At 39.9% G+C, this 17,979-nt stretch overlaps 2 protein-coding genes across 2 annotated transcripts in view; both read right to left on the bottom strand.

Annotated features, from left to right (window-relative positions):
* The window catches only part of Cph (BCL11 transcription factor chronophage), a 35,198-nt gene extending 33,578 nt beyond the window's left edge, over positions 1 to 1,620 (bottom strand). The window contains exon 1 of the mRNA XM_090103553.1: positions 841 to 1,620. Coding sequence (XP_089959679.1) covers positions 841 to 877 — 37 coding nt within the window. The 5' untranslated portion in view covers positions 878 to 1,620. The remainder of the gene's footprint in view (positions 1 to 840) is intronic.
* Positions 1,621 to 11,486: 9,866 nt separating this feature from the next.
* On the bottom strand, positions 11,487 to 16,883 carry LOC149907183 (uncharacterized). Its single transcript, XM_090103864.1, has one exon. It carries the CDS (start codon positions 16,881 to 16,883, stop codon positions 11,487 to 11,489), a length of 5,397 nt encoding a protein of 1,798 aa, XP_089959990.1.
* Positions 16,884 to 17,979: the final 1,096 nt, after the last annotated feature.

Here is a 17,979-nt window from a genome sequence, read left to right as displayed (position 1 = left end):
ATTATGATGTATATTTATCTCTTTATTAAATGATAGTTTAATAAATCAACTGCAGAGAATTTTATGTATTATTTGTTTTTTTAAGAGAAAAATATATAGAGCTAATTTGTGGTGTAATTATTCAGACTGCGTATAATTTTATTGGTCATTATTATTAAGCTTATATATTTTAAATAAGCTATAATATACATGAACGATTCTTAAGTACATATTAGGCATTATTTTTGACATTAATTTCTTGTGTCGTGATGAAAATAAAAATTTACTTACGTCGCATAAATGTATTGACGTAATATCGTTAAAATTTAACGTGCTCTAGTAAAAGTTTGTTTATTAATGGTCATTTTTAGCACGATCAAATAACTTTTGTGACTTAAACTTTATGGTTAAATATATTTTCTTTATAAAAGTAGCTATAAGTATTATTGTTATTTTTAACTGATATCTACAGTTGATATGAGATGATAGAATTTTATAAATAGAATTCATGAGGCCTTTAAGATAATATAGATTGTGAATTCGTATATCTTCGCAAAAAAGTCAAACATTTGTCTCGTATTTTTGCAAACTCTACATTTTACAAAATATTTTCTCTTGTTGGAAAAAGTATGAATATTGTGGGGATGGCTAATAAGGATCTTTTCAGTCTTTTCATTCATCCCTTTCGGTCATCAGATGACCACAGTGTAAATATTGACATGCAAGATACGCTCTAAAGTAGCTCATAGTCGCATAGATGTTGACAATCCCAAACTAATTTCAGTTTGAAAATAACTTTGTAAAAATACTACGCAGAATTATTTGTTAGAGCAACAGTTTGCAATATTTTTATAAACATACCTTGCGCGATGCGTACAGCTGGCATCTTGATTCTCATCTTGATTTGGTCACCTATTTTTAGATCTTCGATAACTTCTTTTATCCTCTAAAAATGTTATCTCAATATCTTGTTATCATACGACAGTTTGTTAGCGCACTTCACTTGTGCCGCCGTCGGTCCGGCTTATCGTCCTATTTAGAACCTTTTAGGTAGAGATCTCGCTATCACAATATTATCAGAAGTCCGACGGTGATCTTCAACGAGAATTTTCGTCATTCCCAAATTCATCATCGTAACATATATTAACACGTCAACTTTTTCCTTTTCATACTGCAAATCAGTTCACGTGTCGACAAAGTATTTATTATTTAAAACAAGAGACATAGAGATCTTATCGAGCACTCGAATCGACGTCTCAATGTCCTATCTAATCTTTTCGCATCTACAGCTGATTGTGCTATTTTGCTTTATTTACACTTGTCGCTAAATTTTCACCGGATAAATTCACTGTTTAAAAATATAAATTTCGAGTCCAATACGTAAAATAAAATTCTCAAAATAATAACGATACAACAGAATTTAATAGAAATTCATAGTCTATTTAGTTTGCAATTTTAGTAGCGTCTCGCGATGTAGTATGTCGCGTGCGGAGCGGTTCGAGCAGGTGCGCGGCCGGCCGCCCGCTCTCGCCCGATGTCCGAGTACGTCTGTCCTGTGTCCCTTCGCGCGAGGGCTCCGCGGCCTCGTGTCCAACTCGCGCCGTCTCGCTCAGCCGGCCGACTACGGCGCGTGCGAGTCCGTATGAAGTAGCCAGGGGTTACTCGCGGTCGCCACCGCCTCGGCTGCTAGAGTGAGACCGCGCCGCGCACCTTTCACCCCCTGTGCGTAGGCGGAAAAGAGATAGGCTGAATTCATAAGTGCCGTGCGTCAGTGTGCGTGCGCGGGTGGGGCGAAGATGCAGCGCGTACAAAAGAAAAGGGATAATATTTGCCTGCATATTTCATGACTCGATTAGGAGATGGAATTTTTAATTGAATGGACTTTTGTCGCACGGTCACTTTAAAGCTCGGAGAAAAACGGCGTAAGTAAAATTTTATGGAGCGCGCCGTTTGTATGTCTTAATAAAATTTCTTTCGTAGAACTTACGGCTACGATTTCATTAATTCAACCGTAAAAGATAACAAGATAGAGCTTTTCTTTAATTTTAATTAAATCATAATAAGTTTAAACTTGTAAATAATTTTCTCATTTTGCATTGTTTTATTATCAATCAAAATTTTTTATAACAAAATCTGATTCACCACATAAAGTTATTTAGTTGTACAGTGTACAAAAATAAATTTAACCTAATTGATATGAACTAGTGATAGAGTTTTTTTCGTAGCACTTCGCTACGCAGCTACGATTTTTACGTACAATGCAATGTTTTTAATGTTAACATCACTTTGATTTGTTTTCCGTTTTCATTGATTATAATACATCATAGTTTGCTTATTTTAAAAACAGTTATCGAAACATTACAATTAAGTAGATCTATTCACGTGATAAAATCTATACTTTTTTCCTAGAGCAAGTAAGAACCAGCAAAAAAATTAAGGCATTTACTTAAACCGTCAAGAACGTAATCACGCTATCAGTAAAAGTATTCATTACATAAACACAACGTAAATAATAAAACAAGATAAACGAGTACACTCCGCTGAACGCAACACGTAGACGAGTCGTTCAGTCGACATCGTTCACTCTCACTCTTGTACGAACTTTCTGCATTTTTTCAACGTTATTTTACTTAAGACGCCGCAGAACTTATCTCGGTCGGTCCTTGACTTTAATAAGTTTTATGAGTGTCAGCCGAGACTTAACTGGCGCGCGAACGGCGGACAACTTTTTCATAATTGTTTCTGAACTGACTTCGCGAACTTTGCGTGTTCGATTATTGAAATTTTCAACTTGTGTTCCATTTGAATTCTTTTCGTTTACGATGTGGCGAAACTAGCTAGGATTTTTAATAATAAGATGGACATCGTATCGCTGTGTTAATGAGCATTGATTGTAATTTGTAACTGTAATTATAAAAAGCTTAGTCAATGAAATATGACCTTCCAAATGTTTTATTAAAAAAAAGGAAATAGCCGCATTATCTGTTTGTATAAACTAGAGTCTACCGCAGTTCCGATATAACCAATTGATATCCAATAGGTCAGATAAAAATAAACGATTCGCCTGGTCATCCAATGTCCACTGCGAAGCTATAAACTATTACTATCTCGCTCTAAACTAAATACAAGCAAGCTGAAAATAGAGACGTATAGGGTTGTCAGTTTTCCCAAATGAAAATCAGGGGATTTGACGGCCGATATATGTTCATCTCGTTCATATGTAGGTGTATGAGGGTGCCTTGAGAGGGATGGTAATAGCATAGATGAAATCTCGCATGCGATTCTTGCTGCTACTCGACGCTAGGCGGCGTGAAAACAGGACTCCTGAAAGGGTTGTATACGCAGTTACGGGAAAAACGAAGAAAATATAATCGTGTTTTGTTTTTTTAAGCATAAAGCAGTGCGTTTTCGAAGTGCCCTTTGTGTGTACGATGTCCTCCCTGTACTTCAGAGATGAGTATAAGTAATTTCTAAACACAGGGGCTGAATGGTTACCAGACATTTTAAAATCAAAACCTGTTAATGTTTTTGTAACGAATGACATGTCAACGCAAACTAAATCCGATACTTTCTGAAATATAACGTTACATGTCTCAAATTGAGCAATTTTCTGTATCCTGTGCCACATCTGTTTGTTGTGGACAAAAAATATCCGTCGTAACTTACAATTATAGAACAACCCAGAGTTACGTTAGGGAAACCTATGAGACTGTATTTTTTATTTATTCCGTATTTTATTATTTCAATCAATCACAGATTATTTCCTATTATATTTATTGGATCAAACATTTAAGGATTTAGATTTATAAATAAATAGGCTAATAAATGAGGACAATAAGAAAATCAACGCGGAGGTAAAACATTTCGTTTCATATTTATTAATTAGTAGCATAGCATGAAATTATGAAAATACTGTAAGAATTGAGACTTTCGTTATTTTTCCGAACTTTGTTATATAATTTTATTGCTTATTTGAACAAACCAAACGTAAATATGAAAAAACAAGCTTAGGTATGTCTTAATAAATAATTATATTATTATTACACTTTTATCATTATTTAGGCTCGTCTTAAAGGTTAGACAAACAAAAAATTAACTTACTTCTTGCTCCAATTCAATCTCTCCCTCTATGTGGATATAGCAGCCTTACCTATACGCCATTATAATAAACGGTAAATTAATTAATATTACTTAAAAGCGTTATAAAGCTTTCACAAGTTAAGTATTTATTTATTTATCTCCATGTCTAATGGACACAGTCCTTCGAATTATGACCGTTCTAATTTAAGATGTCGACCCACCCTAAACTTTATACTATTTTGGTTCGAATGAGAATAATATATTGTTGAGGGAGAAGGTAATTTAGATGTTTATTTATTTTACAAGTTTATTTTGTATCATTTGAACGATAAAATGCATTGAAAATAATTTTTATTATTGTTAGTAGCTGGTGTATTTTTGCATTATTTTTTAAAATGTTATGAATATTTTCATAAAAATGAAAAAAAATCTATTTAATTAGCATTTTTGTGATATTCCAAATTAACTTCTTGTTAATTTAACTGTATAATATAACTGTCACACATTGCAAAAAATGCTTAGTTATTTCCACTTTCACGAAATGTCGCTAGGCCTTATCAAAGTCTAATCCTTTGAATTATATCAATTCAATACCTATTATACGAAACCAGGTATTATACTTTATTTATTTTTGTTCTTTTTCAAAAGAAGTCTACTGCAGAAGACTCCGCTTTACAAATAGGTATCTGATTCTACTAATATCCTATTTCTAATACTAGCTGCTCCCCGCGGTTTCACCTTCGTAGCTCCACTCCTGTTGCCCGTAGCGTGCAGATGATAGATATATAGCCTAAAAGCCTTCCTCGATAAATGGGCTATCTAACACTGAAAGACGTTTTCAAATTGGAAAAGTAGTTCCCGAGATTAGCGCGTTCAAACAAACAAACAAACTCTTCAGCTTTATAATATTTAGTATCTAAAGATATTCTCATGAAATCACACAAAATTACTACACGATCTAACACTTCATAACAATAAGTTCTTTCTTTACGAGGCAGCAGGAGTAATTAGGATGTATGGTGGTGAATCAACCGCGCCCACTGCCTCGACCTAATCAAGGACTATGCCAAATAAGTAAGTGGTTTCTTGTAGATATTAGTGATGTGCTCGTATTGTCACGATAGTGGTAAGTATAAATAAAAATTTACACTTTGCGGGAACTATAATATATAACTTGGGGATAATAAATTATGTATTTAAAGGTGTTCTAGAAGGTGATTAAAGTATTAAGAGATGAAAAGATAACGATGAGATTTATTTTATACTACTGGAGCTTTTCAATCCTGCAAAAGCACATGGAGGCTTTTAATACAACAACAAGCGAGACTTGCTATTTATTAATCGTAACATATTAATATCTATCAATGAGGATAAGAACAGTTACATATTGAGTTATAGACACAAACACAAATTATATTGCAATAATATTACTAAGTTGTTATAATACACAGTTTCAGGATCCATAAAAATATAGTAAAAATAAATTCATAATTATAGGTAATCGATGTTTGAACAAATATTTTTAACTCCTTGCAGAAAAAGTTCGTAAATACCCAACGCTTTGTTTCGATAATAATTTAACCTTAACCTGTTCATTTATCGACACGATGACGTCACTAGACGTGAACTTTAGACCTAGGCTAGAAGCTCGGTAGCGGTAAGCGATGTCCGCCAACGTCAACAATAAATTGCGATGAGACTACATTCATTTTGTGGGTCTGCTCGCAATTAGTTCCTATGTACGGTATTAGGGAAATGAATTAATGGAAATAATTTTTCTTTCACAAGTACCGTTGAGTTTATTGAAGAGCTTTATGAAATTTCGCGGTATGGAGATATCTGGCTGTATTAGTTTTATTTAACATCTATGTTACCTTCTCGACATCAATCAATGTCTATAGGAACATATCTAAGCTAATTTGTCGAGCTAAGAATAAAAAAAAAACTTTCAACATTTTTTACAAACACAATGACTTCCGTAAACAATTATAACAAGTACAACCTTTACAACTACATCGAACCTAATACAATCTCGGGTAATAACCATAGATAATTTAATCACTAGAATCATTTGCAGTGTTAATATAATTTTAGATTAACACATAGAACGCTAATTACAAAGCACAGATCAATCACAGTGACCCTCACATCAAATCTAAATGTCATATTACCATATTAAATCAAACCTCAGTTGCATACACCCTCCCACACAGGTTCCCATTGAATCATCACAAAGTACTGTATGAAATACGTTTCTTAATGAACCATTAATATAAATCGAAGTATTGTCGATTTAAGACGTAAGTAATATGGTATAGTGATCTATGATTGATGTTATATTTAATTTGTTTTAATCTGATGATTAGCCTACATTTTAGTGAGGTTAATTTGTTTTTTTATAAGAATCGTAGGTTCACTTACATGGGATTGTAGATGACATTTTCTTCATTCGCTTTCTTCATGATTATTAATTACCTTATGTGCAAATCGAAAAGTGAGGATGAATGAACACAGTGTCATGCAAGAAAAACATAAAAACTAACGTCAACATTGGATGATAAAAAAATTAAAATAAATGGAGATGCAATTAGGTACCTATGTGACTGCAAAATATAATACTGAGAAATATGAATGTATATTGGAAGGTAGCGAAAAAATTAATCTACCCTCACTTTTTTCAGTCCTTTCATTACATTCATGTAAGTGCAAGCAGTTTCAGAAAAGGATTGCTTATTTTTTTTATACGAGTAACTAATCGTAATCACATTTTATGCGTGTAAGTACCTACTACCTATAAAATATTTATTTAATTAATGTGTTTTACTTATAGCTTAGTTTTCCATACGATATTACTCATAGTCTTATAACTTACTAGCTTTCCGCCCGCGGCTTCGCCCGCGTTTTCAAAGAAAAACCTGTTCCCGTAGGATTTCCGGGATAAAACCTATCCTATGTCCTTTCTCGGGTATCAAAATATCTCTATACCAAATTTCATGCAAATTGGTTCAGTAGTTAAGGCGTGATTGAGTAACAGACAGACAGACAGAGTTACTTTCGCATTTATAATATTAGTATGGAATATGGATTATACTCAACGTACCGCCTATTGCTTTATTGTTCCCTTTAATCCATATTATTATAATGTAAGCTTTTTAATGCTTACATAAAATAAATATTAAATTACAACAACAGTTACAAAATTATTAATAACCTTTCATATTATTCAATAGCGTGTGTTGTTATCACTGTTACCGTCATGCGTCACTTCTCGCAAGGTGCACATCGATATTTATCGAACAAACCAAATTTATTTTAGTTTTTAAAACCATAGTAATATTTTTGTAAGTACATATTTGATTTATATAATATCTGATAATAATATTATGTCCTTATTCTTATAGAAGCATGATTTTCTTGGCGGCGTAAGTATGTAATGTTAGCTTAAAACCTGCGCATTGTAGTTTTTCACATTTTTTTCTACATGCTGCTATTGAAATACTTTATTTTTAGATTGATAGAAATGTGCGAAATCGCTAACGATACCTATATAGATAGTCTTTCGGTATGTCTAAACAGGATACCTACTACAATTTTTAATCGCAATTGTTTAGTTTTACTAAATGAAGTAAATCGATCGGTGATGTACATTTTCAGTACCATTTTTAGGCTGGCTCATGTAGATACAGAGAGTAGATACGATAATTTGGTCAGCGAAACACCTTTACCAATACCCGCATAATCAATTATCATCAAGATACCGTTGCCATGGTGACGCTAATGCCATACCACCCTTGGTAAAAAAGCTGAGACCGAGAGGCACTGCCTGGCACCAAGTATTGACCGGTAATTCCTAGCGGTCAGACGAAGCATATATTTCGTGTTTTAGAACGAATACAATAAGTTTATAATTAAACCTATGTACCTATATAGGTATCTATACTGGCAATTCAAACTTAAAAAAGACTAATTATCTATTTGATTGATTGATTTGATCTATTTGAGAAATATGATCGAAACAGTAGGGTCTTATTATAAAGTATTTAAGAATGTTCTGCAATGACAGACTAAACATAAAACAAATTCGATGTTTCAACGTCGCAATGTTATATCAAAGCTCAGACTATGAAATACATAATTAAAAATTGAAAAAATAAGATTTACAGATTGATTTAGAAATATGTACATACAATTGTTAATTGCTAATTTTCCTTTATAAAAAACTTAACGTTTAAAAAGCGTTCATATTAATTAGTTAATACGCTGTCCATGTCCTCATACAAACATCATAACACAATAAACACAGCAAGTTTTTGCGATTTCCACTCAAGAAAAATTATAATCACAACAAAGGATCGTCAACGTCACTCATAACTGACCCGTATGACCCGCCCCCTTGGTCAAGTTCGATTCCTGACTACAAGGTCAGATCCTAGATTTACATACAAACAGCCATAACTTGACTAATGACCGGCTATGGAAGGGTCAAGTTTTTGTCACGTTTCTAAGATTATTATAATTACCTTGCTCGTCTTGTTACGTTCATTGTGTTCACTTGAACTCTATTACAAGACGATACAGTTGAATTTCGTGAAACTTCAATTTTTGAGTGGAAGAACATCTTTGGTCCGTCAATTGTTTTAATGTTTACGGAATTACGAACAATGGAGCGCTTTTTCATATTTAAATCAAATATTTGAGAATTATTGTATTGTTGGATGAAGAAAAAATAGTTCTACGTTTTATAATTTTAGAATTAATAATATTAAGACAATGATAATGAATCGTTACATAATTATTGTGCAGTTTACAGTACATAGCTAATACGTTCTATAATATTTAATATTGTGATATCTGATAGTAATTAAATGTTTTTATTTTCCGTCTTACACTAGACACAAAATTTTCAAAAAATTTACAATGATAAATGATGACTATTTTAAAAAAATAAGTAGTTAAGTAGATATTATATTCAATAATAGAAAGAAAAGTTTTATTCATCATTTTAGTGTGCGTATAAATTAATACAGCCTCCTTGGAATTACAATATACATGACAATACGTTTAACAGTAGGTATCGTATTAACATTGCAATTCGATACATCGATGTTATCACACGAAGAATCGATTTTGTCACTCGAATGACAAGATTGCATAATAGCTCTTTTAACTGATAACAATTATACGCTTTGCCTGAATAGACATTAGCATTGTGCGAATTCTGGCTAAGTAAATATTTTGACAGGGATCCCTTTTATTGAGTTACTTAAAGGACAATAGTGAATGGAGACTACAGTAGCTACAAAAAGGTGTCCTTGCTTTTTTGTACTAATCTTCAACTAATATACAGAAAAACGACGTATTTTGCTTTAAGAAATATAATTTTCCAGCAGTTTAGGTTAAAATGTTATTTAACAGTAAATTGTGAAGCACTTAGGTATTTGATATTCTCGAGATCTTGCAAAAATGAAAGTGTCTGTTTTTCCGGGACGTAAAATACTTGGTTGACGGCCAATATGCATATTGCAACATTAAATTCAACGAACATTAGGGAAAGCCATAAAAACAACTGACCATATAATCCTGACCAGTTTAAATTGAGCTCTAATTGTTTGTAAATATTGTTCAATTGTACGAATAAAGAAGGTTCTTTATAAGCTGGGTACACAGTGGGCTCAAGATATCGAAACATCGATTCGGAATTGAAATAAAAGTTAAACAATGGATGCGCGGCCCGAATCCTAATGAGAGGTTGTAGGAGCCATGTGGGCTGGAGGTCAAACGTCATATGTTCCAAATTCAAATGCGATTTTTAACAGAGTATCAATTACATGTATTATGAGTAATCTATTCGAAATGATATTATGAATACGAATGTGACGTGTTCTTGGGAAATGCATTATCATTAAATCTAACCATAATAATTTCAAAGAATTTACATGAAAATAAGCTAGACATAATATCATCAAGTAAAGCGGTTTACTTATTACTTTAAATTCGTAATAAGAAGCATTGAAAAATATATCGTACTTATGAAATTTACCTCAAATATACCTAGCCACCTTGATTCATGAATAGGTAACATCTGTCTTGTCCATCATAATATTATACCTATGTTATAAACTTCACTACATCTTCCCAATATTTCATACAACGTGAAGCAATACAGATTTGTGTTGAAATTATAACCAACACTGCAATACATTCTTTAGCTGTCCTTTGAAGAAGTAATTATTAAAATAATCATAACAATAAGAAGGAGGACCGAAATAATTTGCAATTGGAAAGTATTGAAAATGAATTCATCCCGTAATGACACGTTGGTCGCAGTTCGCGTGTGTCAAACAATAAAAATCCCACTTTTGCGGTCCAGCCAAATGGTGTTTTATAAACGTGCTTGGACAAAGAAATGTATTGAGTCGTCTTTTCAATGGTTGTGCAAAATGTGTGGAGTAGCAATATTGTGCTGTAAAGTCATCATTCGACCAAAAAATGATCACTTTTCATGTTGTAAGTGGAACTATAACTATTATAATAATATAACACCATTAATGCTTGTGTTGAAATTTTAAAGAAAAAAATATTGTCTTTGTTTTATAGAAACAAATCTTAATAAAATGAGGGTAGTCACCAATACATACAAGGCGTCTTCTTTTAGTCTTCCTTTATCAAATTCAAAATTTTCTTAATAAAAATAATAATGTCGACTCTACAGATCGAAGAATGATTTTTGTTTTCGGACAAAGCATTGCATAAATTTATTGCATTATCAATAGAGCAATTTCGAGCCGTCGTCATCTTCCCGTCCGATTAGGGCCCTTCCGGCCTCCTCCACTCAAGCGACAGCTCAAGCCGAGGTTCGTGGTCCCCGTCAAGGGGGGACGCCCTTGTGCATGTCGCTACCAGGGTGAACCTTCAGTTCACCCCCGCGTCCGCGTTAACATGTAGAAGCCCTTCTGGCTAACATTGAGAGACACCACACAAAAAAAAAAAAAAAAAGTCGTCATCTGACAACAGAAATTGAATAATGATTTTATTATACTCGGTAAAAACCGAATTATAACCACTACATACTTCAAGCATAGTTCTTACAATGCGAGTGAAACATGACAAATAAAATTAAAAAGTGAGTAGAATCCTGATTTTACCAGTATATAAGAACAATTTTTTTTCGCTGGGCTTAAGACATCCCAACTATTGTGGACTGTATGTAGGTTGATGAAAACTCAGTTTCTTCCTTGATAGCTTTTATTCCTCCAAACTTGATCTCAAATTTACAACAAAATCTCACTTTATTTAAACAATTTACAATGGTATAATAACATAGGTGGCTAAACAGCCGTGGGAAACGATATTGCGGGACGGAAGCACCCCCGCCGTCGCCTACGCGCGCGCCGTCGACTACCGGGTTTAGTTCCGGTTCCGCGCGTTCAACGCGAGCCGGACGCCTCGTTGTCTGGCCGCTCGTCGCTCCTCAACAGCTCTCCCCCCGGCGTAGCATGCGTAGCCTCCTTGGCCACGACGACGAGCTTGCTTACAGGTCTTCTAAACACGCCGCTCCTTGTTCGTACCTCTGCCACCCGCACAGCGCCATCGGGGCCGGCATGAGTGCGCACTACGACACCCATCGGCCATGTGTTGCGGGGCAACGTGTGGTCTATGATTACAACCACGTCGCCTTCTAGTACGCGCCTTGCTGTGTTTCGTGGCTCGCCGCGTGGTACCAGCGTGGGTAAATACTCTTTCACCCAGCGCTGCCAGAAATGATCCGCGAGCGCTTGACTCGCTCGCCACATCTGCCGGTCTTGCACGTCGCATTGTGTCGTCGTAGGTAGGCCCGCCGATGAGCCCAACAGGAAATGGTTAGGCGTAAGCGCCTCCGGGTCGTGCGGGTCGACGCTCACATGCGTCAACGGTCGTGCGTTGACGGAAAACTCGGCCTCCGTAAGTAGCGTGTGTAGTAACTCCTCGCTGGGGGCCCTCTCGTGAAGCGTAGCGCCGAGCGCCGTCTTGATGGAGCGTACTAGCCGCTCCCACGCGCCGCCTTGATTCGGCGCGCCCGGCGGTATGAAACGCCACTCGGTGCGGTGTCGCAACGCTTCTTCGCTCAGTGCCGCTGCCCACTCGCCGTGTGCTTTCTTTAATTCTTCACTGGCGCCTTTGAAGTTAGTCCCATTGTCAGAGTAAATGAGACGCGGCCAGCCTCTACGCGCCGCCATACGTCTTAGCGCCATGATTGCGGAGTCGGTAGACAGCGATGCGACGATTTCGATGTGTACGGCGCGTGACGTGAGACATGTAAATAACGCGCCCCACCGCTTTTCACGCCGTCTTCCAATTTTCACTTGCATTGGTCCAAAATAATCCACTCCACAGTTAGTGAAAGGTCTGTGAAATGCATCTAATCGTGCGCGAGGCAAGTCCCCTTTGGCTGGGACTTGTGGTTTCGTACGTCGCACTTGACACAACGCGCAGCTTCTCGCGACGGCACGTACTGTTGGTCGCAAGTGTATGATCCAATACAATTGCCTTAGGTCGTTGGTCACACGCTCCCTATTTGCGTGTCCCGCTGCGCAGTGTTCTTTTAGAACTAGCAGTCGTGTGACTCGATGTCGGCCGTCTAGAATAATCGGTCGCTTCGTTTCGACCGGCGCCGTAGCCGCGTCGATGCGCCCTCTCACTCGCACGATTCCTTCTTCTAATACTGGGTCTAACTTGAATAATTTGCTCGATTTGGTGACTGAGCGCGCTTCCTGTAGTCTCTTTATATCGTCGCCAAAGCTATCGTGCTGTGCGCGCTGAATGAGCATTCGCTCTGCGCTTTGAATGTGGCGATACTCCATCTTTGTAGCGGTGCGTTTAATACGCACGTCTATGAAGGTTAACACACGCGCTATAGTACGCACTAACGTTTCGTATTTTGAGAAACGTGCGGGGTCTGGCAGCCAGTTGTACAAGGTAGGCCGCTCGTCGATGTGTAGTACGTCCACGTCGTCCTCTTCGTACTCCTCACGTTCGGTGGGCCACCGTTCTTCGTCTTCGTTTAGGAAATCCGGTCCGTAAAACCATCTACGTAGGTCTACGTCGACGTTGGAAAGTCTCGTAGCGTCGTCCGCGACGTTATGCTGCGTAGGCAGCCATCGCCACTCGGTCTTGTTGGTTAGCTCGGCTATCTCACCGAGCCTGTGTGCGACGAACGGAGTGTAGCGTTTCGCGTCGTTCCTCACCCATTGGACGACGGTTGAGGAGTCCGTCCAATAGACCGTACGTTTGATCTCGCAGCGATGTTCCCGCTTTATCGTATCGGCGAGTCTCGCGCCGATAACCGCCGCTTGTAGCTCTAGACGCGGTATGGTTTGTGTGCGTCGGGGAGCTACCTTTGCTTTAGCCGCAATCAATTTGATGTTGTAGCTGCCGTCGTCTTTGAGCGTACGCCAATACGCGACTGCAGCGTAGGCCTGTTCGCTCGCGTCACAGAAAACATGTAGCTCGACGCCCCGCGCCTTCGTAGCGTCGTAGCACCGTCGTAGGCGTAGCTTGCTGACTTGTTTCAATTGTGCAAGCCAATCCGCAAATAACTCGCCCTCCTCTGCCGGTATCGCTTCGTCCCACGATATCTGAAGGCGCCACAAGCTTTGTAGTATAATCTTCGCCCGTATAGTGAAGTGGCTTAGAAGTCCCAGCGGGTCGTAGATAGACATGACAGCGCTGAGTGCTTCCCTCTTTGTCGGCGGTCGCTCTCGCTCTCGCACCTCCGCCGGCACGCGATTCATAGATGTATTGAATCCCAATTCGTCTCGTACGGCGTCCCATATGAGGCCGAGTATTTTGGGCGTTGGTTGTGAGCCGCCTAGCTGAGTCGGCGCGGTGGCGAGCAGCTCTTGCGGTATATTTCGCAATACGCACTCGTTACTCGCGCTCCACCCACGCAATGTGAAGCCTGCCACAGCGTGCACTTTTCTTGTTTCTTCTACGGCTCTGCACGCCTCTTCTACGTTGTCGTAGCTAACGACCATGTCGTCCATATAATGGCCGTTTGTGATAGCCTCCCACGCCAACGGATACTTTTTGGCGTGGGTTTGTGCGTTATGATTACGCACGTAGTGTGCCATGAATGGCGAGCTCGCTGCGCCGAAGATCATCGATGTCATCTTGTACTGTTGCGGTGGTGAATCACGCTTATCACCTCTCCACAGAAATTGTTGTGCAGGCTGATCTTCAGGGCGAATCTTGATTCGTAAGAACATTTCTTGCACGTCCGCTGTTACTGCCACGCTTCCTTCTCTAAACCGGAAGAGTATGCCCGGTAGAGATAGCAACATGTCGGGTCCCTCTAACAACTCGTCGTTGAGACAAACTCCGTAGCTTTTCGCCGCCGCATCGAACACGAGTCTGTGTTTGCCGGGCTTGTTCGGGTTGGTAACGGCAAAATGCGGCAAGTACCAACACACGTTGCTTTTTGCTTCCGATCCGTCGCACGGTACCGCGTATCCTTTTGCAAATAAATTATTTATTTGTCGCGTGTACTCGTCGGCAAACTCCGGTGACGCGTCCATTTTCCTTTCGATGTTTGTTAGGCGACGAAGCGCGTTGTTGTAGCTGAGAGGCATGATAGTGTTGTCTCTTTTCCACGGTAGTCCGACTTCATAACCATTTTCTATTTGTTTTATAGTTTGTTGAACTATCTCTGTGGCTCTTGCGTCGGCGTCGCTAATGCGTGGTTTGTTAGCGATGCATAAGGCTTCTATTTTGAAATGTTCGGCGACCATGTCGTGCAGTCGCTCGTCGAGTTGTTGTTGATGCTCGCTGTCGTGCACGTGTAGCACATTATTTTTGTTTATAAGTGCTCTCTGAGGTGCGGTTCCGTGCACCACCCAGCCGAGTTGTGTTCTTGACGCGGCCGGTTCGTCGGGACCGCCCGTGCGCAGCTCACGCGATACGATGCATTCCCAGTGATCTGTACCAATTAGCAGGCCCGCGTGCGCTCGTTCGTAACACACTTCATCGGTGGGTATATCGCGCAAATGTTCATACCGGAGAAGCGAGTTCGGTATGGCTTGTTGATGAAGTTTTAGATTTTTCATCGTTCGCGCTTTCACCGTGTGTGTGATGTCTTCGTTGTTTCCTTTTAGTTGAATGGAAACTAATTTGCTGCTTTTCTCATTTTGTTCCATGTTCGCCCCGTGTATGCAAAGAGGCAATGTGGGGCCCTCTGCGCCGATTTGACGAGCGATATCCTCGTCTATGAGAGATATAGTCGATCCCTCATCCAATAGCGCATGAGTTTTGATCTCCCCCCGTGGACCAACCACGGTGACGGGACACATCTTCAGTAACACGCTGCGTCGATGTGTAGTTGCGCGGTCCGCAACCGACATAACGGTTTCTTCCGCAGGTGTCGACGGCTCCTCCCTCGGTGCTTCGTTATGCAATGACGAATGATGTGAGCGCTGGCATTCGTTTACGCCGCACAACTTCGCCTTACAGAAATTGCGTCTGTGCTTCCTTGTAGCACATTTAAAACAAATTCCCTTTTGTTTTACTAGCGCCCATCGCTCGTTTACGCTGAGTTTTGTGTATTGCGGGCACGCAGTGAGTTCGTGGTCACGCCCACAACACGGACATGTTTTTTCTTTCTTTTCTTCATTTGTTGATACAATATTGAAGACTGCAGTTTTCCTTCGTGACGCAGGTTTCGACGTTGTTGTCGTAGCGTTGCTCATAGGCGCGTACGTGTATCGCAGCGCCTGATCTGCCTCTCGCATGAGGAAGCGAGATAGCACGATGATTTCTGGATCTATCGTTCCCTCTTGTGTGAACGCATAGTCGCACCAACGCGATCGAATATGTGGACTTAGCTTGTCCAACACCTCTCTCGCTAGCATTGGATTAAATAGATATCCTTTGCGGTCGATCGTTTGTATTGTGCAGACTATATTCTGTAGCTTAACGGCGAAGCTATTCAATTCTTTCGCCGATGTCCCCGGCCTCGGCATTTTCTTTAATTCGTCCAATGCTCTATCGATGAGTATCTCCGGCCGTCCGAAGCATTGTTCGAGTGTTCGGATTATCAGTGCAGGCGACGTCGCGGTGTGTAGTAATGCCGCCACGGCGTCTCTTGCTTCGCCTCTCAGACACGAGCGTAATCGTTGAATATTTTCCGCGTCTGAGACGTTGTACATTTCTGTCGTGTCTTTGAATGCAGCGCGAAACGGCAGCCACTCTTCAATAGCGCCCGCGTATATTGGGAGCTCTACGTGGCGCAGCCGCGGTCGTGCCATTTTCTCTAACGACGCTGCTAACTGTTCGATGCCCGTTCGGGACTTAGTCGGCGTGGGAGATCGCCCTCGTTGCACGCCGAACCGTAGCTGTCTTTCGTCTTTGTTCGGCTCCCCCCGTGTGTTTATGGGGTTCGCCTGTAGCCAGTCGTCCACCTTCTGATGTTCATCTTGTGCGGTGGTGGTGTCTTCTTGTAGATTTTCTTCCTCTATTGCCGACACCTCGACTTGAAGACGCTTCTTTACGAGCTCTTTTTCAAGCTCGAGCTCCTTGCGGTGAATGGCCGCGAGTTTTTCCGCCGCCTCTAATTCCGCCATTTTAATTCGTGTGGCCGTGCTCCCCGTGGACCGTGCCGATCTGACGGACCTCGTAGGTGATCGCCGCCGTGGTTGCGCTACGTCAGCCGATTCGGTGGCTGTGGTAGTCCTCAACTCCGACGGTGAGGCCGGAGGGTCGAGTATTAAGCGTCGAGCCCTCTCCTGCCGCACTTGTTCCATAGCCCGGTCTTCCATGTCCGCGGCTTCGCCCTGGCTGCGTGTGACGACCATGCTTCGATATTAACCCGTAGATATCGATGGCTTCTTCTTCCAGTAGGGTTTCAGCTCGCTCGTACTTTTGATCCGGTGCTCGATGGACCACTGAATATTGTGGACTGTATGTAGGTTGATGAAAACTCAGTTTCTTCCTTGATAGCTTTTATTCCTCCAAACTTGATCTCAAATTTACAACAAAATCTCACTTTATTTAAACAATTTACAATGGTATAATAACATAGGTGGCTAAACAGCCGTGGGAAACGATATTGCGGGACGGAAGCACCCCCGCCGTCGCCTACGCGCGCGCCGTCGACTACCGGGTTTAGTTCCGGTTCCGCGCGTTCAACGCGAGCCGGACGCCTCGTTGTCTGGCCGCTCGTCGCTCCTCAACACCAACCTTATTACCTTTTGTTACTTATGAAGGACATACACATATTTGTTTACCTTCCATTAGCATCATTTAACGAACGGTAAAATTAGGCTTTGCACAACTCAACCGTAACAAAGCAAACAAGGGGAAAAATGCCATCCCATGTGCAGGATATGTTGATTATGCTAATTTCTAAGCTGAGCCTAACCAACTGTTGTCGCAAGCCAAAACCGCAGCAGGTGAAAGCAAAATGACCAAGCCTAAATACTTAATCAATATAGCTAACCGCAAAGCTCATGAATTTTTCGGTATCCACTAAACGGTAATCGATGGACATGTGGCTAATGCTACGCTATGGTGTAATGACTTCCTCGGAAGAATAGCATTTGTGGACCTTGCAATTACAGGGGTCAATGTGGTATGAACGAAAATGTTATGTTGGCTAACACGCATCGCGTAGTGGATCGTTTTGAGGCACTTTTATTCATCCCACCTTTTCAAATTTGACTTTTCAATCATACAGGCTCAGTTGAGTAAGAGTAAGTTATTACTTGCGTTTTGAAACTAATTAAAAACATCTAAAATATACACCAAGAACAAAACATTTAAAAGCACTTAATTTATAAATGGAAGCGAAACATCGGACGATAAATATTCACAAATCACAATAGTTTCTAACGGCTAACTGAATACTGTCGAAACAAAAGGTGGAATTAATCATTGACAGAACGTTATGAA

This window comes from Colias eurytheme, chromosome 7, assembly GCF_061535395.1.
Source record: "Colias eurytheme isolate Ceu_HAF_F1 chromosome 7, ilColEury1 Martin Lab GWU primary, whole genome shotgun sequence".
NCBI classification, from domain to species: Eukaryota; Metazoa; Arthropoda; class Insecta; order Lepidoptera; family Pieridae; genus Colias; species Colias eurytheme.
This window is presented reverse-complemented; position numbering and strand designations above follow the sequence as displayed.

Bases quoted from the DNA above. Each gene is read 5' to 3' on its own strand.
- LOC149907183 (XM_090103864.1), bottom strand. From the start codon at position 16,883: ATGGTCGTCACACGCAGCCAGGGCGAAGCCGCGGACATGGAAGACCGG.